At 33.3% G+C, this 18,348-nt stretch overlaps 1 protein-coding gene across 2 annotated transcripts in view; it reads left to right on the top strand.

Annotated features, from left to right (window-relative positions):
- Window positions 1-18,348, top strand: part of xmas (RRM_XMAS2 and SAC3_GANP domain-containing protein xmas) — a 163,455-nt gene that overhangs the window by 1,083 nt on the left and 144,024 nt on the right. For both annotated transcript variants that reach the window (XM_085816331.1, XM_085816332.1), the window contains exons 2-4: window positions 6,512-6,643; window positions 11,590-11,670; window positions 11,808-11,996. In XM_085816331.1, the coding sequence (XP_085672457.1) occupies window positions 6,512-6,643; window positions 11,590-11,670; window positions 11,808-11,996 (402 nt within the window). The remainder of the gene's footprint in view (window positions 1-6,511; window positions 6,644-11,589; window positions 11,671-11,807; window positions 11,997-18,348) is intronic.

The raw sequence follows: 18,348 nt of genomic DNA, 5'->3' as shown, positions 1-18,348 counted from the left end.
TTTATGCACAAAATACTGGTGTACATTAAAATGTTAGTGGAAAGTAAATGATTGATACATATTGTAAGATAGATATTTTGTCTACTGAAGTATACTAGTTTAGTGAAACAAATATTTTAAGACTAGCTAATTTTATAAAATAGTGTGTTTTATAAATGAAGGCCTTGTTATGTCTAAATAGTAATTTGAAGCATAAACAAAAAATAGTAAGATTGCATATTATACACAGTTGCTTTTCTTTTAATAAGCTGTATATTTGGGAAGTGATATATGATGACATTTTAGTCATGTGCAGTGACACACCATTCAATTCAATGTAGTGAATGTAGGGATTTATTGGCTTTTAATAAGTTACTTTTTCATTGTCAGCCAATAAATATATTATACTCATTTAATTACAATAATTTAATAGCTTCTAATAAACTACTGCTTTATTTTATTATTGTGTTATGTAAATCTTTGAAAAAAATATGTAAATAAATTAACAGCAGTTCTCAATAGAAGAATAAGTGATATAAATAATAAAAATTTTGCATAAGTGGAGTCCAGATAATGGAGCTGTAATTTTCTCTGAAACATTGTTCCAGAATATATCTCCAAATCTCCAAACTGAATTGATAACACTGAGGAACAGCAATTCCATTGTCTTAGATCTGTTACTTGTTTTTGGCTAAATTTTGGACTCTGAAATCCAAATAAAACTTTAGTTTTGTCTCTCATGTCAACTTTTTAAGCTACAGAATATTCTCTTTTAGTCTTGAAAGTCATACAAAATATATACATAAAGGGAAAATTTATCAAATATACTATTCACAAAGAATAATTTTATTCATACAAAGCTATATATATATATATAGTGGAAGTTAAATTTTGCTCACATAAACAGTACAGTTTTTTTTACCAAATGATAAAACATACGTATTTAATATGATTTATATGTGTGTAATAATTAATACCAATGATAAACATTAAGTAAAAATTTTTGCTTATCACTTTCTCTAGAGTGTTTAATGTGTGGATATTTTCCCTTGGTTCTTCTAGCAGTAGTCAGCCATCATATGTACATCCCATCTATGTTGGTAACATGCCTCCATGACCTTCAAATTGTGGTTCATTCGTTCACTCACCTTGCTTACCACTGACTACACTAAGATTTTTTGGAAAGTTAATCAAGATGAATCTAAAAATTGCAGTTTGATGCTCATGTTGTAACCGAGCATTTTGAAGTTCTCAAAAAGTTGATACACAGATTTACTGTTATTGTGTGCTTGTGCATTTCCAAGAAAGTTTTTCACTATGTTTTTGAATGCCAGTCGAGTATTCTTTTGAAGTTCTGTCATTGTTCCAATGAAATATTCATCACTAAGGAGCTGTCGAATCTGTGGACAATTAAACACAGCAGGCTTTTATTTATTCAAATGACATGCTGGGAAATGCTGAAATCACATACTTGAAACAGTCTCCTTCAATTAGCAAAGCTGTAAGAAATTGTATCATGACACCTGGTTTTTACATGCAGAAGTAGAAGTATAATGTTCTTTCTGTTGATAAGTAGCGAATGTAGAATGTTTGGATCATCAGGTTTCACATCAGATCTTGGTGGCCTATTCAACTGCACCCAATGCTTCTCATGAGCTTTCTCGTCTTGCATACATAACAAACATTGATACTTGGTCTATCCATGTTATTGGCCAAGAAGGAAGCAGACCGTTTTAAGATCAATGTAGGTGATCCATTGGTTCATGTGATATTGCAACAAAACGATGACTGTCTTCATATTTTTCACACAAACAAACGGAATGGCCTATTGGGACTGCACCAAATAAATTTCCATTGTGGATCAGAACACACTTCAAACTCCACTTTGAGCTATCAATGATATCAATTGCCATTGAGTTTAATTATGGGCAGAAATTCCCATCTTCTATTAAACCATGTATTGCAGAAATGCAATTTCTCTTGATCGAAAGTATGATGCCTTAGCTCCTTTCTCAAGAAGGCTTTTCTTGCAGTGTTGATGTTAACAGCTCTGAAACTTTTTTGAATAATTCCAAATCTTGTGCGAAATTGTTCAAAAAATCTTTGTTATTGGGGTCAATTCAATATTCACCAGAATCGTATTCCTGTATTTCCAAAGAGTGATTCTTTGAAAACTGTATCTGGGAGTGTAGCTGAGTGATGCAATGGTCATATAGCAGGTGGTAAAATAGGATACCCTACACTGGTGTGAAAAAATTAAGGACGAAGTTGAAAAATTAGCATATCAGCTGAACGAAGAGGCAGAGCGAACAGAAAGACCAATCAGGAGATTAAGTAAGGTGATGTACGGTAGCACATGCACAGATATGCAGGTAGACGTAATGGGGGAGTGTCTAAGTAGTATAAAGCATGTTGTCGGTGTAAGATCAGTATTTCTGGCAGAGAGCTTGCACGCCGTATAGCAGTTAAAATCACACCGAGTTGCTGCCTCAGTGAGAAAAGGCGAATAATCAATCTGTTAGACGACATCTGGATGCTTTTACCCGAGGTCGAATCATTGGGAAGTTGGAGGAAGGCCGCAGTGTGACAAGTGTGGCTGCAGAGTTTGGAATTGCTCACAGCATCGTTTCACGACTTTGGAGACAATTTCAAACTACAGGAACAGCTATCCGGAGGTTTAGTAGTGGTCGTCCACAAGGAACCACACCCGCAGATGACCTGTATATTGCCTTACAGGCCAGAAGAAACAGGCGGCAGACAGCGGGAGAAATCGGTAGACACACGACACAGGCGACTGGACGATCGATATCGCGTTTTACCGTGGCCAGAAGACTGCATGGTGGTGGTTTGTTTGCACGACGCCCTGTACGGTGTGTACCTCTAACGCCTGCCCATCGGAGAAGGTGTTCTCTGTGGTACCGGGAACACCGGAATTGGAGAGACAATGAATGGGGACGAGTACTCTTTACAGATGAGAGCAGATTCAGTCTGAGTAGCGATTCTCATCGCATACTCATCTGGAGAGAGCAGGAAAGCCGCAATCATCCCTCGAACATCATTGAAAGGGACAGGTATGGAGGTGGCGGTGTTCTCGTTTGGGGAGGCATCATGCTTGGTAGTCGTACAGACCTTCACATCTTCGACGCAGGTTCAGTCAACGGGACCCGTTATTGTAACGAGATTCTTCTTTTGTACGTGCGTCTTTTTAGAGGTGCTATGGGTCTGCAGTTCCTTTTCATGGACGACAATGCACCATGTCATCGTACGGTAGCTGCCGAAGAGCTCTTAGATAGTGAGGATATTGAACGTATGGATTGGCCGGCATGATCTCCGGATCTCAATCCCATCTAGCATGTATGGGATTTTCTAGGCAGACGCTTGGCAGCTCGTACCTTACCACCAGTAACGATTCCGGAACTTCGATTGGCGCTGCAAGACGAATGGGCAGCAATGCCTCAACAACTCATTGACACCCTCATTCTCAGCATGGGCAGATGCTGTGAAACCTGCCTAGCAGTCAGGGAAGATCATATCCCCTATTAAAGACCGGATGTTTCTTGCTGGACACCCATCACGGGGATGTTTCGGCCTTCAATCGCATTGTGCTCCATGCTACTTTTTCAATAAAGCTTCTTTTTATCCCTCTGATTTCTCTTTTAGTAAGTGTTGCTTACATTACTCATGTCCTTACGTATTGGGGATCTTACGGTATTAAATGTGTTGATTTGGAAAGCTTTTGTACAAAGTTATATTGAAAAAAACCGTCTCGTCCTTAATTTTTGCACACCAGTGTATTTTACATTTGTCTTTCTTGCTACATCCTCTGACATTTTCACTGTATAAAAATTACAGTCATTTGAGGCTTTAGGCTCTTGCTTAAATCATATGTATACCAAATAAAAATTTAGAACATGTAGACACAAAGATAGGTTTCATTTTGTGTATAAATAAAAACTAAACACTGCTAACCTTGTACCCAAGACTCTATGGTGGAATGCGCTTCACTATATCAGCCATAACTGAACTAGTCGAGACAAGTATGTGACTGTTGCTGGTCAGCCAATGGGAAAGTGATCCAGACTTCATGCTGCAGAGAATGGTTACAATCACATAAAGTGTAGAGGAAAAAAACTTGACATGGTAGAAGAAAACTAATTACAGTTTTGAAATCAACGTGCCTGTTCAAGATCAAGCTCAACAGAAATTGTTCCCTAGTGTGATGTTATATTGTAATTAGTTTCTCACTTGTGTTCTTATGAATCAGCTAGAAGCCAATCATCTTGTAGTAAAACTTTAAAATTGTATTCATGTATAAATTAATTGGGACAAGTTATAAAACACAGCTGTTGTGAAAATCCAAGTTGTCCATTAAAAAAAAGTTATATTTGTATATGCTAATACAGTATAATTATTTGCAATGGTTTATAATTTTTATAATATATTTTATTATGGAATTGATTAATTGGTAAAAATTTATGGTATTCCTTGGTGAATCATTTCTTTTTTGACGTCAAGATCGGCACCAAGAAGGATCTGCAACAGTTTCAAGATGGCTGCTAGACAAAACCAAAATAAGAAGTCAAAGACTTACACAAACTGTGTGTTCATGTACACATTGACCTATTTTCACTTTTAAAAAAATCAGAGAATTGCACAAATTGGGGTTGCGCACTACCTTAACTTTGTCCATGGACACATCGATCTATTTTCATTTAAACAAAACCAGGAAGCTAAAACAAAGTTAAAACTATTATGGTAACCAGAAAAAAATTTGCTATTGTCTTAACACACAGAGATGAACAAATAACCAAAAATACACAAACAGAGAGAAATAAATAGCCAAAAATACATATTTTCTAACATAAAAACATTAAACAACGGATCTATTAACAAAAATTAACACAAAGAGACGAATAAATAAATGAAAGTCAATTTTTTAATAATATAACTTTTTTTCATGTGCATGCATTTAGGCTTCCCACCACCATCTCCTCCGTCCTCCAGCAATTCAATTAATTTTTTTTTGTCGTTTCGCCTCATCTGCTGTTAACCAGCATTCATCCTCTTACCCACCTCAGACATACTCAAATGATGGTATCCACAGCAAAATAATAAGTTCAAAATCCAAGACCATATCACGCACGTACAAGCAAACACATCAATTGAAAACCAAACCCGGGTTCATAGGAAAGGATTACTATTACAAAAGGTAGCCAAAATCTAAATTTGTCACAATTTGTTTGCTGATATTCACAGAAATAATCCTGTGTTAATGACAAAAACTAAAGGAAAAAATCAAAATTTTTCCAAGGCTAGTTTCACCAACATTATGAGCATTAGGGTTACCGAAAAACTTATTTTGTGCAGTGAGCTTGCAGATTTCACGAACAACCTATACTGCTTGGTGATTTTTCCAGACAAAAACTAAGGGTTACTGTACAGTAAATATTAGCCGATTAATTTTACAGCAATTGTATAATATTAATAGTATTTATTTAAATGTTTTTTAGTTTTTATATCTTTATATGTAATGTAATAATTATGCACATATCTAATACCTATATTTATTATATATTGAATTACTTCCTATCACCAAATTATGTATACAGTGTAATAAATACAGCAAAATCTCTATTCATGAATTCGTTTCTAAAGGCCATTCAGGAGCCAAAATATTTGTGAAACGGAAAAAATTTTTTGCCATAGAAATTAAGAAATTAATCTAAATCAGATTAGTTCATTCCTGGAACACAGATAATTGTGTATTTAAACTTTATAACAGTACTTTGTACAGATGTTTGTACCTCAAATACAGTGGCTGACATTTGTTTTTGTATGCTTGTGATTTTCATTTTTATTGGCAAATATCAGTCACTAAGTATTAGCTAAATGACTTTTTTTCCTCTTGCATATACCATTAATTATATATTTTAAAATATGCTTGTTTTGGAAAAAGTTATTAAAAATTTCCGTTGAACATCAGCGTCATCGTTTTAGAACACAAATATTACATATTTTTCACAGATGGTGCTTCTGGCGTCAACATTATATATTCTGAAGTAAGGAAGTTCCAAATTATTTATTTATTTATTTTTTTTTTTTTCAAAATGTGAAAAAAATATACAGCAATTATAATTTATATCCTTGTTCATAAAAAGAAAATGTGGCTAACTGAGAATCAATTGGGATTACATCAAATTAAGGCACAGATGTTATGCATATGTATGTATGCACTCACATATGTACACAATTGAAAAATCTTCATGGCTGATATTTACATCTTTACAACTGGTGATATATCTATGTGCATTCAAACACTTGTAGAGGTTTACTGTTGTCATGTACAGTACTTGAAAATATACCTAAAACATGGCAATTATACTCAGTATGAAATTGGGGTTTCAGGTAATCAGCAAGTACTTTTTGAAGGACAACACTTCATAAGTTATCTAAAAGAATTGTTCTGTTGGATTTATTTTTCAGTTAAGAAGGTTTTAATTAACACTCTTTCCTTTTATGTATATCTTTATAGTTCTACATCAAGACTCATTGGAAGCAGACATTGAAGTAGGCGATTTTCAAGTTATTCCTCGTCCAGAAGAACTTATTAAATCACATCTGAGGTCATCTGGTGCTAAAGTGAAAAAGTCAAAGGAAAAATCTGGTAGTTACATTTTTAATGGCTTGGCAATTTTGTAGAAAAAATTTTATATATATTAAAGTAAAAATTTATGAATGTGTGTATTTAAGATTAAAAAATATGTAAATTGTAACTATAAATAATAATTTAAGCCCTTGGCTTGAGACAATTCCATGTCATATGACTTGTGCATATCGTTGGTAATGTACATGGAATTAAAACAAAGTCAATAATAATTTTACATCAGAGTATTAATTATCTAATCAAATTCATTGTAAACCAAAACTAACTCATTCTGAATTAAAATTTCAACCTGAACACAACTGTACTTGCTTTCTACACTTTGTCATAGCTGGATTGCTACCTGCTGCTTCTTATTGCAAATCTATCAAAAATGTGAACATTTTGAAATATGCCAAGATATTCGTGGCTGCAACATGTTACTGAAATAAAGGTTAATATTTAATCTGCCTCGGCTGCCAACTTGCTGTTCATTATGGATTCAGCATTCTATATTCTATGTTTCTATGCCATCAGTACTTCAAAGTTTGGTTTCATGACAGTCAGTGTTTGCTTCACCACAATGATGAAATGCCATGTTTCAGCATTCTATGCTATCAACTTATTCTATGACATTACGACTACGTTTATGTAAGTATTACACAGATGCATATGCATATATATGTGAGATATAAAAATATAATGGAAATTTATCAACAAATTAAACTTAAATGGAACAAATTGGGGGTAGTCCTTTAAAGTCCTAATTTTAATCCCAATACAACCCCTTCAGTGCATGTATACTGTATCATTGATGTCATTGTTCAGTAACCGCAGTGTGAAAACGTGTGCCCAGTTGCTGTGTGGGATTAAAATAAAGCACTCTGGGATTACAAATAATTTGGGCCACAATATACACATTTTCTTGTTGACTTGAACAACCCACGTCTCTCTGCTTATTGGCATTCTCCATTGTTTAAAAATGTAACTGCATGTTTTAAAATTGTTGGGCACAGATGCTGCTCATTCCTCCTTCTACTATGCAGTTACACTGTCACCACCCAGTCATCGGTCAAAGATGTCAACTGTGCGTTCTAAATATCTCAACTACTGCTATGACTGCCAGAAATTTCTCTTTGTCAAAAGATTTTTGTCTCTCCTAATAAACTATGTTTTACAGAATGAGTGATGTGGAAACATTGTGACTTGCATCATGGTGATTCCTAATGCATTGTGACTTATATTACAACATGCAGCATCCTGCTTGCATCTTAGCTGGAAACTTTGAGCATTGTTATTAGAATGGTTTAGAAACAGGATTATGGGGCTAGACGTAGATACAGCAATAACGTCTATGAGCTAGTAGAAGAGCATAGTTAGGAGCTGATTAAAGAGTTTATGAAGCTGTATTCTGTGTCATAGCAAGAAGCTGTGGAAGAGATTTTGTCATGAGAGAAGGAGATAACAGCTTCTGCAAAGTAACAGTCTTCCAGTGGAATAAGAGATGCTGAAAGCATGGGAAACTGTTGTATCATATGTATCACTCTTAATAAAGCAGTAGAGAAAGTTTAAAAAAATGAACGATAATGCTGTGTTGAATTTTCATCTGTTTTTGAGGTGTAAATAAAAACATGTCATTAGACATTTTTCTTGTAATAAGGGTGTATTATAAACAATAAATTACATAATTTAAAATTTGAGTTTTTTTTTTTTTTTTTTTTTTTTTTGAATGCATTATCCTATTTTATACAGATTCCTATGGAAAAAAATATTTCAGTTACGGAGTGTTTTACATTATGAGTAAGATTCAGAAACAAATTATGCTTGTTAAGCAAGGTTCCACTATATCTTTTATTATTTATGTGAATTTATATTAAGTTCTTTACAAATTTTTGGCTTGAAAGCTTCCTTTATATTAATAATGGTTTTTTATTCCAATGAAAGTTATGTGATAAATTGAGTTTTACTGTGTGCCTGTATGATTCATTATGATCTGTTTAATCTTAATGCAATTTATATATATATCAATATACAAAAATATGAACAATAACTTAACAGTACATATGAAATATGCTTTTAGATATAATTTAAGCATATATTTGCATATAATTCTAAGAAATGATTTTTTTAATAATTTTATATTACATTTTTTTTTTCATTCTTGCTTAAAAAATTTCATACTTTGCTTTTAGTAACATTTTTCACTGAAGTAGTTAAAAAAATTTTTGTGTATGAAGTGTTTATATTCAAAGCAGAAATTTAATTTTTGTCTTTTGTTCAAAGGCAAATTATATACCGTCTTTGGCTAAGTTGTATTTTTTTCCCAACTGTCCCTTATTTTTCTTTGCTAAAACAAAAATGTTTATTTTCTTTCGCAGCTGTTTAATATGGATATTCTTTTCTTTATTTATGAATTTATGAGAGATAATCCAAAAAGACATTTACCCATTTTTACACTGTAGAAGAGAATTTCTAGTAATATAAAAGTTATTTGTATGTACATCTTTGTAACATTCAAAATACAGTAAAATATTACCATTGGTGGTTCTGCATGAAAGACAAACATATCTTAAATTTAGAAGTTGGTAAAATATTGATATCGACTAATATTGATTTGAACTAAGAAGAATTATTATTTTGTGTCAAGCTTCATGGTAATTTACATTGGCTAAATGCAAATACCTTATCTATCATATTGTTTTCCAGATTAATTCAATTCCATCATCCCATAATTGTCATTAGTATGAAATGATTTATACAGAATGCATAGTATAAATTTGAAGATTGTGCTTCTCTTGATGTCTGTGACCTACCTGACCTTTAATCATTCATACCTCTGAAAAGTCCCTGAAGAGCACAAATACCCCAGTGGAAGACTGTACTACGATCCACTGCCTGATTTCTACAAACCTCACTCACAGCACTGTGAAATTTTGTTGGTGTTCTGAGTATAATGATTTAATGAAACATTCAATTCTGAAGTATGATCTTTGATTTTCTACAGTCATATTTTCAGAAGCCTGTGGACTCCACTCCAAACATTCATCACTTCAAAATGCCATACTTTAGAAAACTCAAGTAAGTGACCCTCAAATAAGAATAACAAGAGGAATAAAAGGGAAGGAAAAAATATTAAGGGCTTTTAGAAAAAACAAAATCTCAGATCAGCATTTATTGAGGAAACCAAGAGCATTTAATGAGAAAACTCGTGTCTAAAAATTATTGTAAAATAATTTTTTGTAATATATCGTACATATATTGTAAAATAGTTTCAAATTTATATAAATATGTGTGAATAAAAGACTGAGTCATATGATAGTTTCAAATTTTTGTAACGCAGGAGCAAACATCCCTGAGTATAGAGTTGCAGGAATAAGAATTACTCATTTGTATTTATATCATCATTATATGTAATTTATTTGTATTATGTGTATTTCTAATAATTTACTTCACATGTTTCTTTCCATCCAAAATGTATTTCATTATTTTAAATATGAAATTACCACTCTGGAAAATCCAAATGTGGCTCTTGAACTTCCTTGAATACTAACATTCATCTCTTACTGCCATGATTTTTGACCAACCCAACTGTATGATATTAAAGAGCATGGAGAAATTAGAGTGTTAATATTGCTGCTAATTATTAATTCAATTAAAAATTACATTGCATATCATCTATTACTTGGATTGCAGGTAAGAGCAAATTTTTTAAGCTGTATAATTTAAATCTGTAGACTCTTATTGCTAGTAATGATTACGACGAATGAACGACCTTGAAATCCATTTGCAAAAATCAGCAATCTGAGGATTTCCAGAAATTAGTCATTCTTATGATGGGCTTTCTGAATTTAGGAAATTAAATTAAAAATTATACAAATCAGAAAATATGTTTATGAAGTTAAGTTGAAAGTTATGCAGAATTAATCAGAAGTTTCTAAACCATGTTGTAAAAAATGCAAGAGGAAAAAATACATGAGAGAAATAATTAAGTAACCAAGTATCAGTAAAATAAAAATTTATTAAGTATTGGATTTAACCACTTGCGCTAAAAAGCCGTGCCGCGCACGTCGAGATGCTTTTGTCTCAAACCGCGAGCGATGTGAACACTACGTCGATAGGCATTTATCGTAAAAATGAAAATAACATGGTGCACACGTTGCCTAACAACGAGATTGGTTATTTTACAAGTTACAGCTCTGGATTGCAATTGCGGAGCGGCGTAAATGAGACACTTTATTGCTTGTTATATTGTAGTGCACGGCACCACAATTGTGAAGTTTAGTCGTAGCGCAAGTGGTTAATGCATTTTTTTAATGGGCCCACCAGCGGCCGAGCGGTAAAGTCGCTGAACACTGGTAGTTCGGTCCGAGGTTCGAATCCCATGAATGGGCTGGCTGCATGGGTGTTTCCTGGTTTTCCCCATGTGTAACGTGTATACGAGCCAGTTTCCCTTAAAAAGTCCTCCACGAAGGCATCCCTCCCCTTAGGCAGATAGCCCTAGTGTGCTTTGCCATAATTAAATACATAACATAACATTTTTTTAATGTACATGTAAATATTACCAGAGATTTGTATTTTGTTGTCAAAATCCTAACTGAAGTTGGATCTTTTTGCATTTATACTGTTTATTTCATATTTATACTACCTGAAAACTGGAAATTGAGCAATTCTCAAGCAATAAACAATTGTTGTTTTCAAGGTGTTAATATTCTCTTGCTGTTTTCACTGGTAATAACGTATGTACCTAGTTAGATCAACATTTAGGGCAAGTAGTTAAAAAATAAAAATTGTGGGGGTGGGGTGGGGGAGTTATAAAAAGGAAAAAAGTAGTTTTCTATTATAAAATCATTACTTTTAGGAGTGTTTGATGCAATTACTCATAAATATCTGTTTATAAAGTACTATTTAATTTTTTTAAGTGATAATAAATTTTTAATCAAAGATAGTCCTAAGTGTATTTTTATATCTAGCTTCTAAGGAATTCTCTGCAAAAAAGGAATCTAAATCAAAGTCATCAATCAAAGAAAAGAGTAGCAAAAGTATGAGTAAAAGTAAGTGTTATTTTGAATTTTTATTGATGTTTAAGTTTTCATTGACATTTTTATGAAAGATTTTTTTTAAAGGAGATATAACGTATTTAAATTTCTCTAACCATTATAAATTTTGTAGTCTTTTTGCCTTATTTTAGGTAGATTGAAAGCAGCTGAGAAAAAACAGCGTGAGAAAGAATTGGATAAAAAGTTTGAATTATTTTTGCATAGTGCAAAACATGCTATGTGTAAACATAGTTCTAAATCTGAGACCTCTTCTAAAATGTCTAATCTTGAATCAGATAAGCAGAAATCATCTGCTGAAAGTGGAGAAAATGTTGCAGAAGGTACTTATATTAGCATATATTAAAAATTGTTTTTAATTATCCATGATAATATTGTGCATGATAATGTTGTTAATAAATACTGTTACTAGGTTTATAAGCAACTCCTTCCTTTAGAATCAGAAACTAGAATTTTTCTTTATCTGAAACTAGAGTTGTACATTATTTTTATGTATTTTGGGACTGTGAAATGTTGTTAAAAATTTTAAGTTTTAAAATATGTAGGGGGTTCTAGAAAGACTGCTTAACTAAATAGCTCTTGAATCATTAATCATAACCTCAATATTAATTTAGAAAATTAATCAAATTAGATGGACCTGCATACAGGAACAATTTTATTCATGTGACGAATTTTAATAAAAATGTATAAAACTTAAATGCCATGGATAGTAGTAGCTACTGTAGAAAGGGGTACAAAGTAGCTAACAGAAAAATGTTTTCCATAGTTGAATTTTCCCTGTCCCCCTAAAATATTTCATGTTGTTTTATGATTGAAGGCTTGTCTGCGAGTGATATGTTCAAGTACATGTGGGTTTTTATACTTTATATATAATTAATAGGCATGCACCAAGTCTCAAGGAAAGTGCTGTCTGAGCTTATAATAGTTTTAACCCTCTTAGCGTTACGGGTTTAGCCCTGAAATTTCAAAGTTCCTCAAAATGTCATGAATAAGTGATATTTTCTTGATTTTAATTAAAAAAATGACTCTTTCATTTTGTACCTTGATTCCTTTTCTTCCAATATACATCCAAACTGAAATCAGATACATTAAAAGCTAGCAGAAATTTTCATGTATAATGAATGTGGAAGGCAACCTTCTGTACGGAATTTTCCGGCCGTAACGCTGAGAGGGTTAAATGGTGCTATAAAAATAATAAACTATATAAAATCCTCACCTCTCTTCAAACTAATGCCTGAAGATTGGGAACTCCTTATTAGTCTCTCCTGCTGCATGCTGACATAAGGTGGTTTGTCGTTAACACATTTGATTGAACTGCATGCAGAGGGAGCAACATCTTCAATGGACCATAATACTATTGACAGTTGTTAAATGATGAAGCCCTCGTATGCAAACTGGCATGCTAGATGAATTTTTAGCAAGTTGAATGAAATTAATCTATCATTGCAAAGGAAAATGGCACAGTTTTTGATGCAAACATCTGAGCATCTTCTTTTAAAAGATTACTCATGTATTGCTTAAAAATGCATGGAAAAGGAAGGTATTGATTGCCTCGCTCTTACAAAAAATTTCTTGAATGAAAATAACACCCAAATTTAAGAAAAAATATAGAAATATATTCACGAGCGTCTTGAAGATTTCAAAGGCTTGCTTGAATATTGTTTTCCAACAACTTAAGAGAAGGTACCTCATGGTTTTAAATGGGTTCTGAATGAATTCAGTGTGAATATAAAATCACATAGCTTAAATTCAGCAGATGTAGGATTTTTACAGATTTGACATCTTACAGCTAACTAAAAATCATGTTTCAAGACCAAAATCTACTGAAAGTTTGGCAGCATGTACACGATGAATTAAATATCTAATGAGAAGGCAAAATTATTGTTGCTGCCTGTCTTAACTACATAGCTTTGTGAAGTGGGATTTAACACTTTTGCACGTACTAAACAAAAAAATTAAAGTTCCTTAAATGCAGAGGCAGCTTTCATGTGCAGTTATCGTCAGTAGAACTTAAAATAAGTGGAACTTAAAATAAGTAGGCCAAAAATAAGTGGAACTTAAAATAAGTAGGCCAAAAATTGCAGTGTGTGTCAGTAAACATTTATGTGTTATAATTTAGGCCTAATGTTGTGTACAGTGCCCTCTAGTTAGTAAAATTAAATTGAAATTATTCTCTGTAAGGAATAATATAAATTTTAAATAGCAAATAATGAAAGAATATTTGCTTTAATTTAATTGGATATAATAATTAAACTGAAGATTACTCTATTGGTCTTTTTTTATTGCTGCTTTCACCAATAGTCTGTTGTAATGCAAATGGTTTGATTTATTTAACTGCTCTCACCAATAATATGTTGTAATGCAAATGGTTTGATTTACAAAATTTTGAAATAACTTTTGTGCTTGACAAACTTTTGATAAAACCATGTGAAGAGTCATAGCTAGGATTTTCAGCACCCAGGGACAACTGAAGATTTTGCTCCCCCCCCCCCGGTTTGCTAAGAATGGAAAACCTTTAATTCTAAAGTTTTGTAATGGCAATTTGGTGCTTCCTAGATGGTGCATCTATTGGTAGATGTCCCTCCCCCTTTGCCCCCTCTAGCTATGCTACTGACCATTGGTCTTGATTGATTGGTACTTGAGAATAAAAAAATATATCTTAAATTTTGAAGCTTTTAAAATAATTGCATTGCAATGATACAATGCTGTTGTTAAATCTGCTTTCATATTTAGTATTTATCCCCTTTACTTCTCATTATCACTACTAAATAATATGAACTTGTAAAGACATAGAGTAGGCCTAAGGGTTCTGGGAGCCAAAAAGTTTATGTACCTCTGAGAATTAAATTTGTAGCCTTGGCTACTAATGTTTAAAATTAATTTATGACTAGTAACAGCATGAATTATAAACAAATAGCTAAGTTATTGCATTTTATTTTCCGGCTATCGAAATGCGATGCTACGAGCAACGTTTTGAAACCAAAACCTAGCAATCATGAATCAGAACTAGAACTAGTTGCCATTCAGCATAAAGAAATTTAAATATAAATATGAACTACTTATTGGCATTCAGCATAAAAGAAATATAAATATGAATATTAACAAAATATTAAAGTTAATTTTATAAAATAATTAAACACATGAACAAATATACGAAATAAAAAATAATTATTTCTCATGCAATAACTGGGCCACTACACTACTCCCCTACCAGTAACTAAGTTACGTTACGAAGATGGAGAAATAGGTAGTAACTAGTATTGCAGTGTTAACCACTATCAAAATAATTTAGTCAGTCCTTGAATCTAACAGGTAAACGTATAGTTCTGCCTGTGCTAGAATGTTTTTGATTCACATCCGAATTTGAGTCCGGTCTCTGCAAATTAGGGTAGTCAGGTTGTATCAACTGAGAATTTTCCTCAGCTAAAATATATGCTGGTTTCAAGCGATCCAGGGATACATTAACATGTTTTCCTTTTATGCTAATAGTAAAATATTTGTCCTTGCGATCAATAACAGGAAATGGTCCTTCATAAGGAGGTTCCAAAGGTTTTTTTACCCGATCTATTCGCTGAAACACATGAGAACAAGTTTTTAAGTCTTTATGTACAAATATCTGTTCAGATGAATTTTTACGAATTAGTCTCGGTCCAACAACTTCCATCTGTTTCTGGAGTTTATTAGCAAAAGTCTCCGATGCTGTCTGGATACTTGGTTCGCTGAAAAACTCTCCAGGAAGTCTGAGACTCTGGCCATAAACTACTTGTGCAATAGAATGATTGGTATCTTCTTGAATAGCAGTACGCAAACCCAAAAGTACTGTTGGTAACGTGTCCGTCCAAGATATGTTGTTGTGGGCTTTTAATGCTGTTTTTAATGTTCGATGAAGGCGCTCAACTTTGCCATTACACAAGGGGTGGTAGGCAGTAGTGTGTTGTAAATTGATGCCACAGATTTTGGACAAAGCTCGTAATGTATCACTTTTAAATTGGGATCCACGATCACTAATGAGTTTACTTGGCGTTCCTCTTCTTGGCTCCTTACTTGGCAAACTCTTCAGTTCTTCATCTTGAGTTTGTTCATCAGCTATTTTATCATAATCTATCGATGAAATTTCATTAACTCTAGATAATGTATCCGCCACAATATTATTCTCACCTTTTACATATTTGATATCAGTCGAAAACTGGGAGATGTATTGAAGTTGGCGAGCCTGTCTAGGTGCTGCTTTGTCAAGTTTTTGACGAAAGGCGAATATTAAGGGCTTGTGATCTGCATAAATTGTAAATACTCTTCCTTCTAGATAATGCTTAAAGTGTCTAACTGAAAGATATATGCTTAATAGTTCTCTATCATAGGTGCTATATTTTTGCTGAGTATCACTTAATTTTTTAGAAAAAAATGCTATTGGCTTCCACGAGGAGTTTTCATATTGTTGCAACACTGAGCCAATCGCAGTATCTGAAGCATCTGTAAATAAAGCCAGAGGTAGTTCAGAATTGGAAAAAAGACAACAGTGCTGTGTTCACCAGGTCATTCTTGCACGTTTCAAACTGTTTTTCAGCTTCTTCAGTCCATTCGATTTTACGTTTGTCCCTCTTTTTAGCTCCCTTGAGATACGCATGTAACAATGCTTGATTCTTCGCTGCATCCTTTATATAACGAAGATAAAAGTTAAGTATTCCAAGAAAGGTTCTAAGTTCATGAATTGTTTCTGGTCGTTTGTAGTTAGTAATAGCTTGAACTCTTTCTGGCAAAGGACGGGAACCCTTAGGTGTAATTAGGTAGCCTAGAAACTCGATTTGGGGAACAGCAAAGACAGATTTTGAAACATTAATTCTTAACCCAAATGTATGTAATCTTTCGAAAACTAATTTAAGGTGATTTTCGTGTTCTTCATGGGTACTGGATGCAATGAGTATATCGTCTAAATAGGGAAAAACGAATTCTAATCCTCTAAAGTGAATAAATCTTTCGAACGTTGCAGGAGCATTTTTTAAACCGAAACTCATTACATTAAATTCGTATAAACCGAAAGGAGTGATGATAGCCGTTTTACATTTGTCTTCTTCTGCAATGGGAATTTGAAAATAAGCTTTGAATAAATCAATTTTAGAAAAAATATTTGTAACTCTTAAAATATGATGAAAATCTTCAATGCGAGGAATTGGGTATCGATCAGGTATCGTCTGCGCATTCAATCGTCAGTAGTCTCCGCAAGGACGATATGAACCATCCTTTTTCGTAACAAGGTGCAAGGGGCTTGACCACTGGGAGTTTGATGGACGAATTATTCCATTGTCAAGCATAAATTTAAATTCCTCTTTAGCTATAGCTAAGCGTTTTGGATCGAGCTGTCGTGCCTTTGAATAAACGGGTTGACCATCAGTCGTAATAAAATGTGTAGCACCATGTTTAATTTGTGTAGGAAAAAGGTTAGGTTTAGAAATTTCGGGATATTTCGACAGTAAATCGAAAATTTTTATGGATTTATTTAATGTGGTTACTGAGTAATCACTGGAAATAGCAGCGACATCACACTGGACACAAAGCTGTGTTACGCCATCAATTAATTTTTTCTTATTTATATCGATAAGCAATTTATATTTGTGAAGAAAGTCAGCTCCTAAAATACCTTTTGTGACATCAGCAATTATGAATGGAAACTGAAAATCACGACGTAATCCCAAATCAAGAGTTAGCGTTTTTATGCCATAAGTGGAAATATGTGTGCCATTAGCTGCATACAGTTTATATTCAGTTTTACATTTATTCTGTGAAGTAGCAGGAATTATGCTTACGTCAGCTCCGCTATCAATAAGAAAGTGCAAATTTGATCTTCGGTCACGAACGAATAAACGAAATTTGCGACAATCCTTCATATTTTCTGCAGCAGCGTTTGCCGCTGAACCTACTGCAGATTCGAGTTTTCCTGGTTTTTGAAATCGTTTTTTACCCAAGCACACGGAGGCTTGCATTTCTCTGGAATGCATTTTGCTCCAAAACGAAAGTGATAAAAACAAAATTTGCCAGTAGGGTCATATCGTTTACGAGATCGGCTTCGAGATCGTGAACGTGAATTACGTAAATCCGAGTCCCTGCGTCTTGAGCGAATGGTTATTTGATCAATTTTTTGTTCAAGAAAGGTAATTCTTTGCAACAAATCATTTGCGGGAACGGAAGGAGCATTAGCACTAAATACTTCTGGTTTCCGATTCATATCACTAATTTTATCTGCCATAGACGCTAACTTGGTTACATCTTCATCACTAACTAATAATATATTTTTTATGGAGTCAGGTAGCTTCTCCAGCCATAAAGTTTTGATTAGATTTTCAGACACATCTGTAGTAGCAACTGATCTCAACTTCTGCAAAAGTTGGCTTGGTTTCATGTCTCCAAGTTCGATACCAGTAATCAAACGTTTAATCCGTACATTTTCACTTTCTTTGAATAAATGTAATAACCTAATTTTAGCATCCGAATATTTTGTGGCACTATCGTTCGTTACAATGTCCCAAATATTTTCGACGAACTTAGGTTCAAGCTGTGAAACTAAATAATTAAATTTCGTTTCTTCTGAAACGATATTACTAATTTTAAACTGAGCTTCAACTTGAAAAATCCATATTTCCGGTTTATCAATCCAAAAAGGAGGTATTTTTACACTCACCT

The sequence above is a fragment of the Stegodyphus dumicola genome, chromosome 1, assembly GCF_044657685.1.
Source record: "Stegodyphus dumicola isolate Sdum_Otavi_A_Nest chromosome 1, ASM4465768v1".
Lineage (NCBI taxonomy): Eukaryota > Metazoa > Arthropoda > Arachnida > Araneae > Eresidae > Stegodyphus > Stegodyphus dumicola.
The sequence above is the reverse complement of the archived record's forward strand: the minus strand, read 5'-3'. Positions and strand labels throughout refer to the sequence as shown.